Genomic DNA, 13,113 nt, shown 5'->3' on the forward strand with positions numbered 1-13,113 from the left:
ACGGAAGTGAACTTTGTTAAATTTAATTAATAATTAATTGCTGCCGTTGTTTGATTTTGTTTTTTCAAAATTTGAATCATTTCAATGTTTTATTGCGGAACGGCACTCGTAAAATCAGATGCTCGACCATTAATAACAATTACATATTTAATTAATAACAAACACGGCAATGAAAAATAAAAAGCTTGCATTGTGGAATCTAATCTCTCAAAGGTATTTAGATGAAGCTAAGACATAATATGCAACAATTAAAGCATCTTTATAGTTAACAAATAATATATAAGTTGGGCCTAGAACTTAAGCACAAATGCAGCCGAATGCAGCTGGAATGTTAGCATTACGATTGGGTTTCTTGCTAAACATCTTTTAACTTAGATTTAACTAGAGTTAACTGGACTTGATGTAGCCAAAGTTGAGACGTAACTGTTCTAAGAACACAAACGTGATTATGGTATGGGGACCTAGACGCACAAAAGCCGGAATGTAGCCCTTGAAGAAGCCCATGGGACCCAGTTTGGCGGTGTGCCGTACAATATCCCAAAGTCCGTTGTATTCTCCGGGCTTGGCGTTCATGGATCGTGTCTTCAGCACATCCAATGGTTGGGTTAGTGTAGTAGCTATTGTGCCAGCTACCAGAGAGGCAGTGAAATGCGTTACCAGGTTATCCTTGAAATAGGGTGTCGACAGCAGATAAACCTTTGTCTGATCATAGAAGGCAATCTGTCCAATAGTCATTAGTATGCCACGACCAGTTGCAGTTGTGGCACCAGAGAACAGACGTGTGAATCCTTCCTGTCGGTAGACTTTGAAGAGTCCATCGATGGCATTTTTGTAGCTATTATGAAAAACATATTGTTATTACACTCAGCACAGCTCCTGATTAGGTTACTTACTTTCTTCGTTGCTCCTTGGGTAGCTTCACATCATTCTGCATTCTCACATTGACCATATCGGCTGGTGTACCCACTATACCGCCAGCTAGACCAGAAAGCCCCGCCAATGCTATTTTGCCCGTGAAGGTGTCTGTGTTAATAAAGTCCTTGCCCACTTCGTAGGCACCAAAACGGGTTGTCGAGTAAGTCAATTGCCGCAACATGGATGCCGATAGTCCACTGTAAAAGGCCAATACGCCCTGTTCACGTATAATTTTTGGCACCAACTGCAGGACAGACAGCTTTCCTTGCTGCGTCTGCAGCGTCACCTTAATCAAGTCCAAAGGATGTGTGCAGCAGGCAGCGCCAGCACTGGCCAAGCCGCCAAAATACCATCGGGATTGCTTTTGCTGGGTGGACATTTCGTCAAAATCGATATAAAATTGTTAACTGCAAGGGAGACCATGAAATTGTCCATTCTGAATTAGTGTGCGATTAGAAATTTACCTAGTTAAATATTTGTATTAGGAACAGCTTATTTCTATCCATGTGGCGGGGGTGACATTCTTTATTTAGTTAGTTAATTGTTACACCAGTTCTTCAATGTTACGTCATTGCTATGTATGTTGCACACCTGTGACTTAAGCGAAATCAGCTGCGCCGGGTGGTAACTAAAACGAACTTACAGTTACATCTTAAAGCTTTTCTACATATTATCTATTCCTTATGCGCGCGCGCAATATTTGAATATCTATTTTGCGCTCAACAGCACAGTCTGTTATTTAACAGAGACAATCTTGTTTTACAGCACTGCCCCATGCCGCATGTAATTTGCAACACTACTCACACTCGGTAAATCGGAACAAAAACAAAACAAATTGTCAAGTTTTTTATTTCTAAAAGTGTGACTAAATTAAAAATTGTGAACATAATTCAAATATTTCGCTCATCTGTTTTCTTTTATTGGTAAGTAAATGCAAGAAGTCATTCATTAATTATTAAACTTATCACGGGCATTTCTAAATGGTCGAAATTTCTTTTGCCCTATAATTAGCGAATTGCATTTAAGCAATTGTTTAAATTTATTTATAAAGTATAAGCACTGCATTTGGATTTACTTGTGGCATTGGCAATAGCATTGACATTGGCAGTGGAAAATCTGCATCTCCAGCCAAATATTTGTTGCTCTTAGTTACGACAGCTGTGGATACCCTTACAAGAAGTATAGTACATTGGCCATATATTTAGCAACGGAAACAGAAAAAACGCATATTTAAAACTGGTAACCAAACTCTATAATTCGAAAAATTGTTTAAAATTACCAATGAAAACTTTATAAAAGTCGAAAATTAGTCAGTAGATAGAAATTCGGAACGAAAATCGTGTTATCCCTTGTATAAGAATGTAGAATGTTAATTAAGAGAAATCTAAAAACCTTTAGAGTGTTTTTCATTTAAATTTGTAAACTTTTATCCTTCAACATCCTTTAAATTATTTTAAAATATTCTCAAATAAGCTGAATATCCATTTAAAGTGTCTCTTTCGCAACGAATTTCACTTTGTTTGAAATAAGAAAGCATTTTTTTATTATTCCCCCTAATTTTACTATCCCATCTAGAAACAGCCGGTTACAGATAAAGATACATACATACATTGAACTTAAGATACTTTTTCGCCAACACTGACGGTGTTTTTTTTTTAGTTCACAATCGATATGCAATAAGTATTTTAAACTGCTCTTCGCACTTGTTTTTGTGTGCTTTGTCATAAAACAAATTATTGGGGCTCGATTCGTTGATATTGTTACCAAGTATAAAGGTATCCGCCAGGTATAAAAGTATTCACTCACTTATCAATAGCAATATGTTGTGTTTTGGTATTGATAACATATTTATTGTTAACGAAATCGCAGCATAGAACATCTATTGTTAGCGTTTGTTTGTTTGTTTATGCCAGTCAAATTATTTATTTATTTTGTACGTTTTTGCTCTGTGAGTTTGGCCACGTGCCGCATATGGTTCATAAATTGGAATCTGTTTTGAATATATGTATGTCTTTCTCTTGTTTTTATAAATTTTATCTGGCTATCAAAATGTGTATGGACGATGGTCAAAGTCGAATATTCAAACAAAAATCACATGATCCCATCATATACATATGAATAAAACTGGTCGTTTTTTTTTATAGAGTCGCGCCCCTTCTTGAGTTGTGAGAACTACTATGTGAAACAGCTGATCCGTCTCTTGCCGCCGTAGAGATCATTAAAGTCAAAAATTGCGTGATAATTCAATAAATCCCATCGGCACGTTATCTGTCTGTCTGACTGTTACTTAGTTTTCCTAAACACTTCTCCAAAGCGTTGTAATTTCAGCGAGCGTGCATAGTAAGCAAAATTGACTCATAAATTGAATAGTTGCTAAAGTGCAACAAATGCATTTTCGGGTAGCAAATGCATTCGCTGTTAATTCTCTTCCGGCTTATCCAATTGATTGAACAAAAATTACCTTGAAATGTGAATTGTAGTTTGTTGCTGCTGCTTGTTACCGCTTTCCGTTAGCAGAAATATAGATACAATTTTTGTTGATATTTTGGCAAAACCGAAATCCGAAAAACACACTCAAATTACGAGAAAGAAGCGAGAGCGTACAAACATTCGAGCGACGACCTCAGCACGTCATTGCTGGCCACAGAAAAACTGGTCTCGCCTAATTCGATTCGGGAAAGGGGAATGAGGTCCGGTCAGCTGGCTTTGGCTGGAGAAGGCAAGCACAAACGTTGCGTTTGAGCACAGAAATCGTACTGATCGCACGTTGGCGGCATGCTAGGTATGTGAACCTCTGTGCCGCGGGTCTCCTCATACCAGCCGGCAACCGAGCAACGCTCATGCTCTCATCTGGGGTAAATGTTTGGCTTGCATATATGTATGAAAGTAGCTTTCTTATCGCACTATAGAGTGACAGAGCGGTCAAGGCGAGCAATTCGGAAGTCTTTTTTACTTTTCTCATGTCGGATTGGGATCGAGGCTTATGTTAGTCAGTTGTCGGACAGACCGCTGGTTCACCAGTCAGAATCTGAAGTGTGTTGAGTAAGTTAAAGGGCAACGACAACGAGAAATAGAGGCAAGAGAGGGATTCATTTGAAGAGTACTACAACTGGTGAGAGCTTTTTTTGTTTTTTGTTATTATGACGTACTTTTTTCCACTCTCTATCTTTATAAATGAGTGAGTGAGTGAGTGTTGTGTGTGGGTATAGTGTCTACTACATCTATCTTTGTATGCATGTCTATGTTTTGATTGTACAATAAATGTTTATACATATTGTTCTGGAACTCGTTGGTTTCTTTGCTGCTTGATGACCATTTCCATTATCTCACACCTTTAATTCATGTTTGTTTTGTTGTTGTTTTCCTTTTTTCATTTATCAGACTTTCTGTTTCGCCATTGCCTATAGCCCTTTTAACCATACCAGACATAAGCTCTATGAAATATATCAAATTCTCGGCGCCCTGTCAGAGTAATATAACTTTATGTAATTAGCGCAAAAAATGTACGTCAATTCTGAGCATGTGGTTGCCAAAAATACTCTCAAGGCACAGGGCCCGTCATCATGGGACATTTCTGCTTCTATATTATACAATAAATATTCAAATGCCTCTCCATTACAATTGAATGGATACATTTAGCTTGAACATGATCATCGTGCTGTCCAATTGAAAATATACTCAATGACTGGGATAACTTCTCTGAAAGCAAAATATTCTATGTACTGCAAAAAATTATTTTAATTATAACTGTGAAAGTATTTAGTAATTCATTCGTTCTATCCAGCATATTGTTATACTTATATTGCAATTAAGTTAATTAGTTGCAGTTGAAATTATGTTTTAAGATTCTCAAGAACCTTAAAAAATCAGATTACAATGTTTAATTTTTCAAAAATTTTGTGTTAAAACAACAAAAAACATTATCAACTTTAAAAAATGAATAGTTCCAAATAATACCGCAAAACTGAGACAAAATTGAATTAGTTATATTACTTAGTATTTTTTATTTAATAAATTTTAAACATTTAAAACTGTTACATTTTTTGGCGTAGTGTATATGAATTGATATCGCTTCTATTTTAGATTTCGCTTGCATTTAGAGGTCCCAGTTTAATTAGAATGAATTTGTTTGTTTGCTTCCATTCAGTTTGTTTGGCAAATATAGGATGTTTCATAGCAACAATCTCTGGGTGTACAAGTTTGGGAGATAAGTTGCAGCTAGCAATTGGTAGATAAACATTTGAACCAACTTTTATTTGACTGCTTAGAAGTTAGTTAAATACTCTAATACACGTTTTTGCTGCATGTCCCTCCATTAACACATTGTTGATGTTTTATTTCTATGTGTTAAAATTTGATTAAATAGTGCCTTTTGGTCAAAACATTTACACTTGCCAAATATTGTTAATAAAAGCTTTAAAAAAGCTCTCACTGTCATACATTTCAAATTTTTGCGACAATCTCAAGTTCTGTATAACAGTTTTCGCTGTAACACTCTTTTCTCTATAAATTCGTCTCTTCAATGAAAGGGGTAACATCTGCTATTACGTTTAGCAAATCAATTTAAAAGTCCTGAAGAGAATTTAAACACCTGGAGCCCTGGAAAAAATAACTATTAGCTTTTCAAATATTTTGTAAATCAATCTGAACACAAGATATATTTTCCTCACCTTGCTGATAAGGATATATGTATATAAATTATTAAATTGAGAACTTTTTGTTAGATGTTATTGCTAGATATTTCTGAAAGGTAATACAAATATATTTATATATATACATATATAGATATATTTATATTTATTGAACTATAATTTAAACAGGCAAGAAGATTTAGGTAATGACTAGTCAAAGCTGGGTGCTTATTTCGGTTCAAAGGTCTTCTACAGATTGAAAATGAAACTGCAAAAAGGCAATATTGGAAATCTTACAGGACTAAACCGTGGGATGTATTTTAATGATGCATTGGCATCAGGTTCGATCACCTCTCGAACTTTATTGGGATGATATGGCTTTTTGTGTGGTTTTTTTTTTTGTGATTTTTAATAAACGTTTAATAAATTGCTGTTGCCTTTTGACACAATTGCCCTTTACCCCCAGACCTATGCATGGTTGCTCGGTTGTTGGCCACGTGTGCCGCTGACAGCAATGATGAAGTGACAAAATGGAAATTCTACCCGACTCCTCTTATATGTATTAATATGTATATATATATGTATCCTGCGTGTCAATAAATTAAAAAGTCTGCGTCGCTTTGTTGATTCGGTCAAGTCAAGTAGTCTGAACCTTTGGGTGCCTAACACGTGACCCGAAGATACACACTATAGGTTGTGTAGCAAAACGAAATATTCCTGGCTAATTAATTGAACAACTTTCGTGGCATTTACAAATTGACTAAACGTCTTCATCTCCTTGTTTTTTTTCAGATCTTCTGTACGATTTGTCAACACTATGGCCGCCTCCGTTTTGTTAGCTTGTGGACTGAATGAGCAGAAGTTGCCCGGGTTTGTTCACATCAGCGAAGAGTCAAATGTGGATGGTAGTTTTCTGATCAGCTGCATTCTGGGACAGCGTTTGCGGATATCGAATGCAGGAACACTTCTTGTCTGCCTGCAGCATCATTATCAACACTATTTCAATGCCGGCATGCGTCTGGGATACAACTGTAACATATTTTTGGGCAAAACTCTAAATGTGATCGATGTCCTGAGCGATATGGCCAATGAGGGTTTCGACTGCAAATGGCTAAAGACAGCCGATGGACTCACACTGACCGAGCAGCTGATAGAGGATATTCGTGCTCAACTGGGCAGTAATTATAGCAATCGGAATAGCTACACAATATTGATTGACAATCTGTCGATACTTTTCAATTTGGGGGCCAGTAAAGTTCAAGTTCAACAGTTCTGTCAGTCATTGGCTGCTTTGGCCAAGGAATACGAAAACCTGACTGTTATCACAAAACTAAGTAACAGCGATATACACCAGTTGACCGACAACAATGTGGCAAAGCTGGGAAATGTTCGCATTCAGGTGCTGCGATTAAAGAGCGGAGTATTTCGGGAAGTTGATGGGAAGCTCCTTATAGAGCGGGTCCTTGATGAAGGCAGCTATGCCTCTGAGGAGACACGCAAAGAGGTTCTTTATAAGGTAAACGATCGCAATGTCAAGATTTTCAATCCCGGCGAGGTTGGAGTTAAAGTGTAGTAGCTTGAGGGCCAAGATACTCTTTGCTATTTGTAAACTAAATTTTCAATAAAGCCATTTCATTTATAAATTTTGTACTCTCAACTTGAATCACAACAGTTTATCAATTTCGTTGTACTGTTGCGCATTATATGGACAACTAATGAATTTATGTCTGGTCACGATCAATAAAGGTCAAACGTAAATGACTTTTCAGTAACGAGCCGCAAACGCCATGGTCAAGCCAAGTGAAATTTCAGCGCCAGTAAAGTTTTTGCCGCAACCAGATAAGCCCAGGACCGCAAATGGCGTCGCAGACAATAAAAACAGGCAATTGAATTTTATTCAACAACGCAGAATGTAGCTGATAACGTGAGCCCGGATAACTGCCTAATGCAGGATTCTAAAACTTCCCAGAACCTTTTTACCTGTCGCAGCACAAAAGCCTTTTAGAAATATATATATTTTTAGCAAATGAGACCAAAAATCTTATGAATTATGCCAAGTAGAACACATAATTTAAGGTTTTTCTTGAAATTTGATATTTTGCATATAAACTTCAGGTTCATTGAGTTAAAGGAAAGCCCTAAGGCCACGCAGCAGAAACATCTTAGATAAAAATACTAAGTATTTTGTCTACGCCAACACAGAAAAAAACATTAATTAAGTGTTGTCGGTTACCAGGGATTGCATAAATACCTAAACCTTTTTCTTTGATCGGTTTTGAGACAAAAAGCCACTTTCCCGAGTGGGTTGGTTATAACGCATTAAAGTTCACTAATAGTTTGCTAGAAAGTGCTTGTTTGTATTTCTGTTAAATTAAGGCAAAACGTCAACAGTATCTGAGGAAAAAGATACCATACTAAAGAAATATCACGTATAAGTATTTGGCTTAAGACAAAAAACAAACAGATGACTTAATTAATTATACAAATGCTTTTGTTCAATCGAGCGCTAAATGTATTTATTGAAAGTTGCTGCCAGACCAGCATCAGGCGACACTCACAATGATTTCCACGCACACACACACACACAGACACACAGACACAGCGAATTTCGCAGGGATTTTTGCTTAAAATGCAAAACGCAAAGTGGAAATAAACTGGGGAAAACACAGGACTTAGCAGGAAAAGAAATGTTAAATTTATGTGCAAAAAATATTGTTGCTTTGTCCTTGGTCACATCAAAATGGATATAATAAAAGGTTATATAAACTATGTCCTCCATATATAGCACGAAATGAATGAGTTTGTCTTGATTAGATAGTTATAAGTGGCTGCAGAAGCGGCAAGCCAATAGTTTCACATTTTTGGGTCAAACAAAAAAATACAGCATACTTCTAGGATGGTGATTGGAAATTGAATGAGATAGTTACATTATCGACACATTTGTTGGTGCATGTCAGTGTATATAATCCTGTAGGGTGGACAAAAAACTATCTAACTGTTTCAAAACAAAAAAATTATTGAAGTATTAGTTTTGGACCAGGAAAAAAAGAAGGAAGCCATAAATAAATGAGGAATGATGCAGATTCGTTCTCATTTGGGTGATGTTTTTGTAGCTGTCAGTGTCAGTTCACTTTCTTCGTTTATGAAATATACATATATCCTACATTTTCATACAGAGTCTGGCAATTGATGACAATGGCGTCATCATGCACCAACAACAAGTACGCAAAATATAGCGAATGCCATAATTTATTCACATAGGCTCAACAAGACGAGGACATCGACGAGAACGACGAGAGAAAAAAACGGCAGGAACGACATAAACATAAACTCAGCTTGCCTGGCTGCCCTTTCATCAATGATAATAACAGCGTATTAGTGCGGTCCAGGCTGCAAAATTGGGCAAGCATTGACTAGAGTACAATGACCAAGCAAATGAGAGCCCTTCACACACACACACACACACACGCCTTTTTTGGGGCATCAATTTTTCCCCTTTTTTTTAAGATTTCATCGCCATTGTGTCGCCCGCTAAAGTATTATCTACAGCTTCACCACTTCGCCATCATATTTTTGTGTTCGCCCCACATGGCGTATGTGTTATATTTATTTAACTGCCCCAACGCAACCAGCGTAGCTTTAAACTGTTCGCGAATGAAAACTGCTTTCAACTGCCTTTTGTGTCTTGTTGGCAGTTGTTTATTTGATCAGAAGACTTTTGTCTTTGCCAAAAGAACAGCGAACAATACAATCAAGCTGAAACTAAAGAACAAAAAAACTTAACCAAGAAAAAGTACAGCAAAGAGAATGGAATCATGAGACGTCTTATTAACAAAGCACTTGAGAACAATAAGTTTAAGATATGTTACATACAAATTTACAGTCGACTTTAATATTTAAAACAATTCTTTCGACTAAACATTTGCCGCCATGTGTCAAATGTAAAACTTTTTGGCCAAAATGTAGATTCAGCTACCACATTTAATTGAATTTCACAGAGCAAAAAACCAAATGAATTAAGAGACGAAAAGAAAAAATTGAATTCCAAGCAATTTTGACCACAAAGAGAAAAAATTACATACAATTGAAATCAGATGTTGCCTCATTTTTTCGACTTTCTTCCATGCTTGCCACATCATATCCTAATGCCCTTTTCGCTCAGTGTTTTGTCCTTTTTGCCCCTTCATGCTTTTACATTTTCCCGCTTTCTGACATTCCGTTTCCGGCAAAGCAATTAAAGATACATTTTACCAGCTAACGAATTTAATAATTTTCATTCAAATGCTGCGACAGAATGCCATAATAAGTGTGCAGTGTTGCGCAAATATTTTGCACAACGATTCATTTAATTTGTTTTTTTTTTCGCCGAATTTCCGAATTCCAGAATTTGTGGAGAGACTCTTATGCACACAGCTTCATTCTAATTTGTGATAAATAAACTCATTGCTGTCTGTAATAATTTCTATTCGATCTGCCTGTAATCGTGCCAGATAGAGCTAGGGAAAAAGTATTCGAAATTGATTACGTTGCGTATACGCAACATTTCCCTGTGACCCGTTTCTGTTTATGTATCTATATCTCTCTGTATCCTTGGGATAAATTGGGTTTTTTTTTTGCGAGTGCTGTTACTTTTTGTTACTTTTCAGGCATCAAAGTGCTTACCACTTTGCTGGTTGGCCTTAGTTGTTGTTGTTGTTGGTGGTGGTGGTGGTAAAATTGGTGATGCTGGTGGTGCGGTGTGTGGCACTTACGGGAAATTTGAGCCGTTGTGGCATCAACTGTGGGCTACGACTGTGATTATGCGCTTGGTTGGGCTTCATGTGGTTATGGTGGGTATTTTGCTAACGTTAAGTGCTATTGTTTTACACCTACGCAACGCAAAAATTGAAATTTTAACTTAATGGCGTGACAATCTCTCTTTCACTCGCAATCTCTCTGTCTCTGTTATTCTTAAACAGCTACACTTTTACGCCTATCCTTTGATGGCAGAGGGTAGGAGCTACACAGATCCAGGCATGTTTAAGTTGGCAAAACAATTACCAATTCCGATATGACACAGACATATACATGAAGACGGAGACGCACATTTCCGTGCCATAAAATGGGATAAGATAGAATAATGATACACACAAACAAACACCAACACAAACATACAAACATATCCATGAAGAAATAAGAGAAATCGAACCGTTTTTGCTTCATTTTTTCTTTATTGGCTGGAATATATATGTATTAGTATTTTTTTATGATAGCTTGTCTGTCAGCTGTCCGGGCAATCAGGCTGGGCAACGGCGGCAACACGTGGACATTCCTCCACTGTTATGCTCTGAATGTAATTCGAAGTTATGATTCGGAATCTATGTCAAATGTATGAAATTATAACGATTTTCTTTCTTCTTTTATATGGATGTATGTTTCTATGTATTTATATATTATCCTCGGTTCGGCTACTAAGTATGCAATGTCCTTTGGTTGGCATGCGCCTTAAGCAAGTAGATCTTGTGTCTTGTCAACCGTTAGAGATGGCCAATCAAAATGGCTAAGATGCTACAATTCATTGAGTTCAAATTAAAAAATAAGCCAGTTAATGATATATTTAGTTGTGAATTCTGAATTGACTCTATTCACAGCGATTTTATTAAAATATAAGAAATATTGCTTTAAACTTGGTCAACTCTAGCAAGAATTCTCATTTTGCATCTTTAGCCAGAAAGTCTTGAGACATTTGGCCAACCTGCTAAAGTTGGCAGCTCTACCAGGCAGCGGGCCATTGGACATTCAAGGACTCACAGGCACGTACCCTATCGATATCATCTTGGTTTGGCCCCAACAGGAATAACAAAAGGCAACTCGTGTGCATTGTATATAGGTTGTCGCTTTTCTTTTGGGCCAAAATCGTTGCTATGCAGTGTTGCCTGTCTAGAATATGAAAATAGCCTTACATCCGCAATTGTAACTGCAATCAGTGTTTTTTCGTGGCTCCGCCTTGTCTTATTAAATAGCCACTTATATAATATTTATGGCTGACCAACGAGTTTTGCATTTGATAAGCTTGGCGTATACTATAAAATTATGCGCCCCATAAAACCTTTAATTACATTTCACCCGCCCACACATTTCTAACGGGCTGTGTGTGTGTTTGGCAGTTGCCTAATTTGCCTTTTGCTGACGCTGAGGCTGAAGCTAAAGCTCCGTTTGCCATTGCCACTTCGAGTCACTTCGAGTCACAGTTTATTGCTGTAATTTTCTTGAAAACTTTGGCGTTGCAGTAAATTTTTTGGGCGTCGACTTCCAAGTTCCGAGTAAAATAGACCGAGGCAAAGGGAGAGATGATGACAACGTGGTAAATATCAACACATGCCCGCTTCAGTAAACACACACACACAAAGCAAACATCTACATAGACTATATAGAGGCAACGTTACGCCCACATATACGCACACAGGTGGCTAGAAATTTACTGCCAGAAGTTGCAGAATTTTCGGCAAAATCTTGTTGTAATTTTCATGTGCTTTTTGTTCTGTTTTCTTTTTTTGTTGGGTTCGAACGGAAACACCAAAAGCAACAGCAATGGCAACAGTAAAACAAACACAGACAAAACCAGCAAAACCACAGCGCAGATAATAGAAAACATTAAAGACGATTAAAGCCCAAAATGGCTATGGAGAGCATGAAGTAAATTAGCAAATTTTGTAATTTTTTGTTTTTGTTATTGTTTGAAATGCGATACGAAAGAAACTGAAAGGATTAATTGTTGTCGTTGTTCATTTGGCTTGGCCTAATTTTAATTATTTCTCTGTTACTAGTGTAAATTGAAGCCATCCCGAAAGCCTCCACTAAGCAGCCAACTTGCCTTGTGGCTCTAGACTAACACTTATCAAGAATTACACAGAGAGCCAAGGCAAAATCAAGGAGATGAAACAAGTGATGACGAGGCCTGGCAATTTGTTTAATGAAATCATCAAATTAAATTAAATGTGCGGCCCGCAAAATGTGTAAGCGTAAGCAGTTGATTTGTTGTTGCTGTTGTTGTTGCTTTTACTGTTACTGTTGTTATGTTGTTGCTATTATAAGACCGAATGAAATATAAAACCACAGCTTGACATTGTGCCTCATGCGGCAAGCTACTGGTCTAACACGTGCTCTCCCCCTGCCCTGTCCCCAGCCACTGTCAGGGACCAAGTAATGCTGTTCGGCGCGTGCTACGCGAATGGAGACGACACAGAATTGGACAAGCCTAGGGGTTCGCCTAGTAGGCCATCGTTTTTCTCCCAGCTGCCTCAATAGCCTTAATAATCACATCGGTGGCAGTTGTATTTTAAGCAGCTTGCATTTCTGTGTCTTCTGTTTTTCCTGTAGCTTCTGGTTCAAGTCGGCTTGGCCAATAAATTTATTGGCCGGCAAACTTTTTCAATTAACACAGAATTATGCAAATTGTGTGGGTGCCAAAGCCCATGGCATTTCCAAATACTTTGCAAGTCTATAGAGAAAAATCAATGAGCATATATGTATGTATGTACATATCGAATTCAATTTTTGATTATGTGTTCTATATTAAGAATCTATT

General features: G+C 37.3%; 2 protein-coding genes across 5 annotated transcripts; one reads left to right on the top strand and one right to left on the bottom strand.

The window, feature by feature from the left end:
* Window positions 1-46: 46 nt before the first annotated feature.
* Window positions 47-3,650, bottom strand: Dic1 (Dicarboxylate carrier 1). 2 transcript variants are annotated; one of them, XM_068297413.1, is made up of 3 exons: window positions 3,377-3,650; window positions 894-1,322; window positions 47-835 (listed from the first exon to the last, which is right to left on the bottom strand). In XM_068297413.1, the coding sequence occupies exons 2-3, from the start codon at window positions 1,292-1,294 to the stop codon at window positions 388-390; spliced, it is 849 nt and encodes a 282-aa protein (XP_068153514.1). In that variant the 5' UTR covers window positions 1,295-1,322; window positions 3,377-3,650; the 3' UTR covers window positions 47-387. The 2 variants fall into 2 exon arrangements, with proteins under 2 accessions (XP_068153514.1, XP_068153513.1); XM_068297412.1 differs by lacking the exon at window positions 3,377-3,650 and adding an exon at window positions 1,380-1,539.
* Window positions 1,706-7,189, top strand: Elp6 (Elongator complex protein 6). Of its 3 annotated transcripts, XM_068297416.1 has the most exons (3): window positions 1,729-1,838; window positions 1,927-2,154; window positions 6,339-7,189. In XM_068297416.1, the coding sequence occupies exon 3, from the start codon at window positions 6,364-6,366 to the stop codon at window positions 7,117-7,119; it is 756 nt and encodes a 251-aa protein (XP_068153517.1). In that variant the 5' UTR covers window positions 1,729-1,838; window positions 1,927-2,154; window positions 6,339-6,363; the 3' UTR covers window positions 7,120-7,189. The 3 variants fall into 3 exon arrangements, with proteins under 3 accessions (XP_068153515.1, XP_068153517.1, XP_068153518.1); XM_068297414.1 differs by lacking the exon at window positions 1,927-2,154 and having other exon boundaries at window positions 1,706-1,838; XM_068297417.1 differs by lacking the exons at window positions 1,729-1,838; window positions 1,927-2,154 and adding an exon at window positions 3,890-4,027.
* The last annotated feature ends 5,924 nt before the right edge of the window (window positions 7,190-13,113 follow it).

Source organism: Drosophila tropicalis, unplaced genomic scaffold (assembly GCF_018151085.1).
Source record: "Drosophila tropicalis isolate 14030-0801.00 unplaced genomic scaffold, ASM1815108v1 contig_859, whole genome shotgun sequence".
Lineage (NCBI taxonomy): Eukaryota > Metazoa > Arthropoda > Insecta > Diptera > Drosophilidae > Drosophila > Drosophila tropicalis.

What these genes read in the sequence shown, in the direction of transcription:
- Dic1 (XM_068297413.1), bottom strand. Translation starts at nt 1,294, where the DNA reads ATGTCCACCCAGCAAAAGCAATCCCGATGGTATTTTGGCGGCTTGGCC. An exon ending in CCCAAGGAGCAACGAAGAAA is followed by an intron (nt 836 to 893) that starts GTAAGTAACCTA and finishes TTTTCATAATAG; the next exon opens with CTACAAAAATGCCATCGATG.
- Elp6 (XM_068297414.1), top strand. Translation starts at nt 6,364, where the DNA reads ATGGCCGCCTCCGTTTTGTTAGCTTGTGGACTGAATGAGCAGAAGTTG.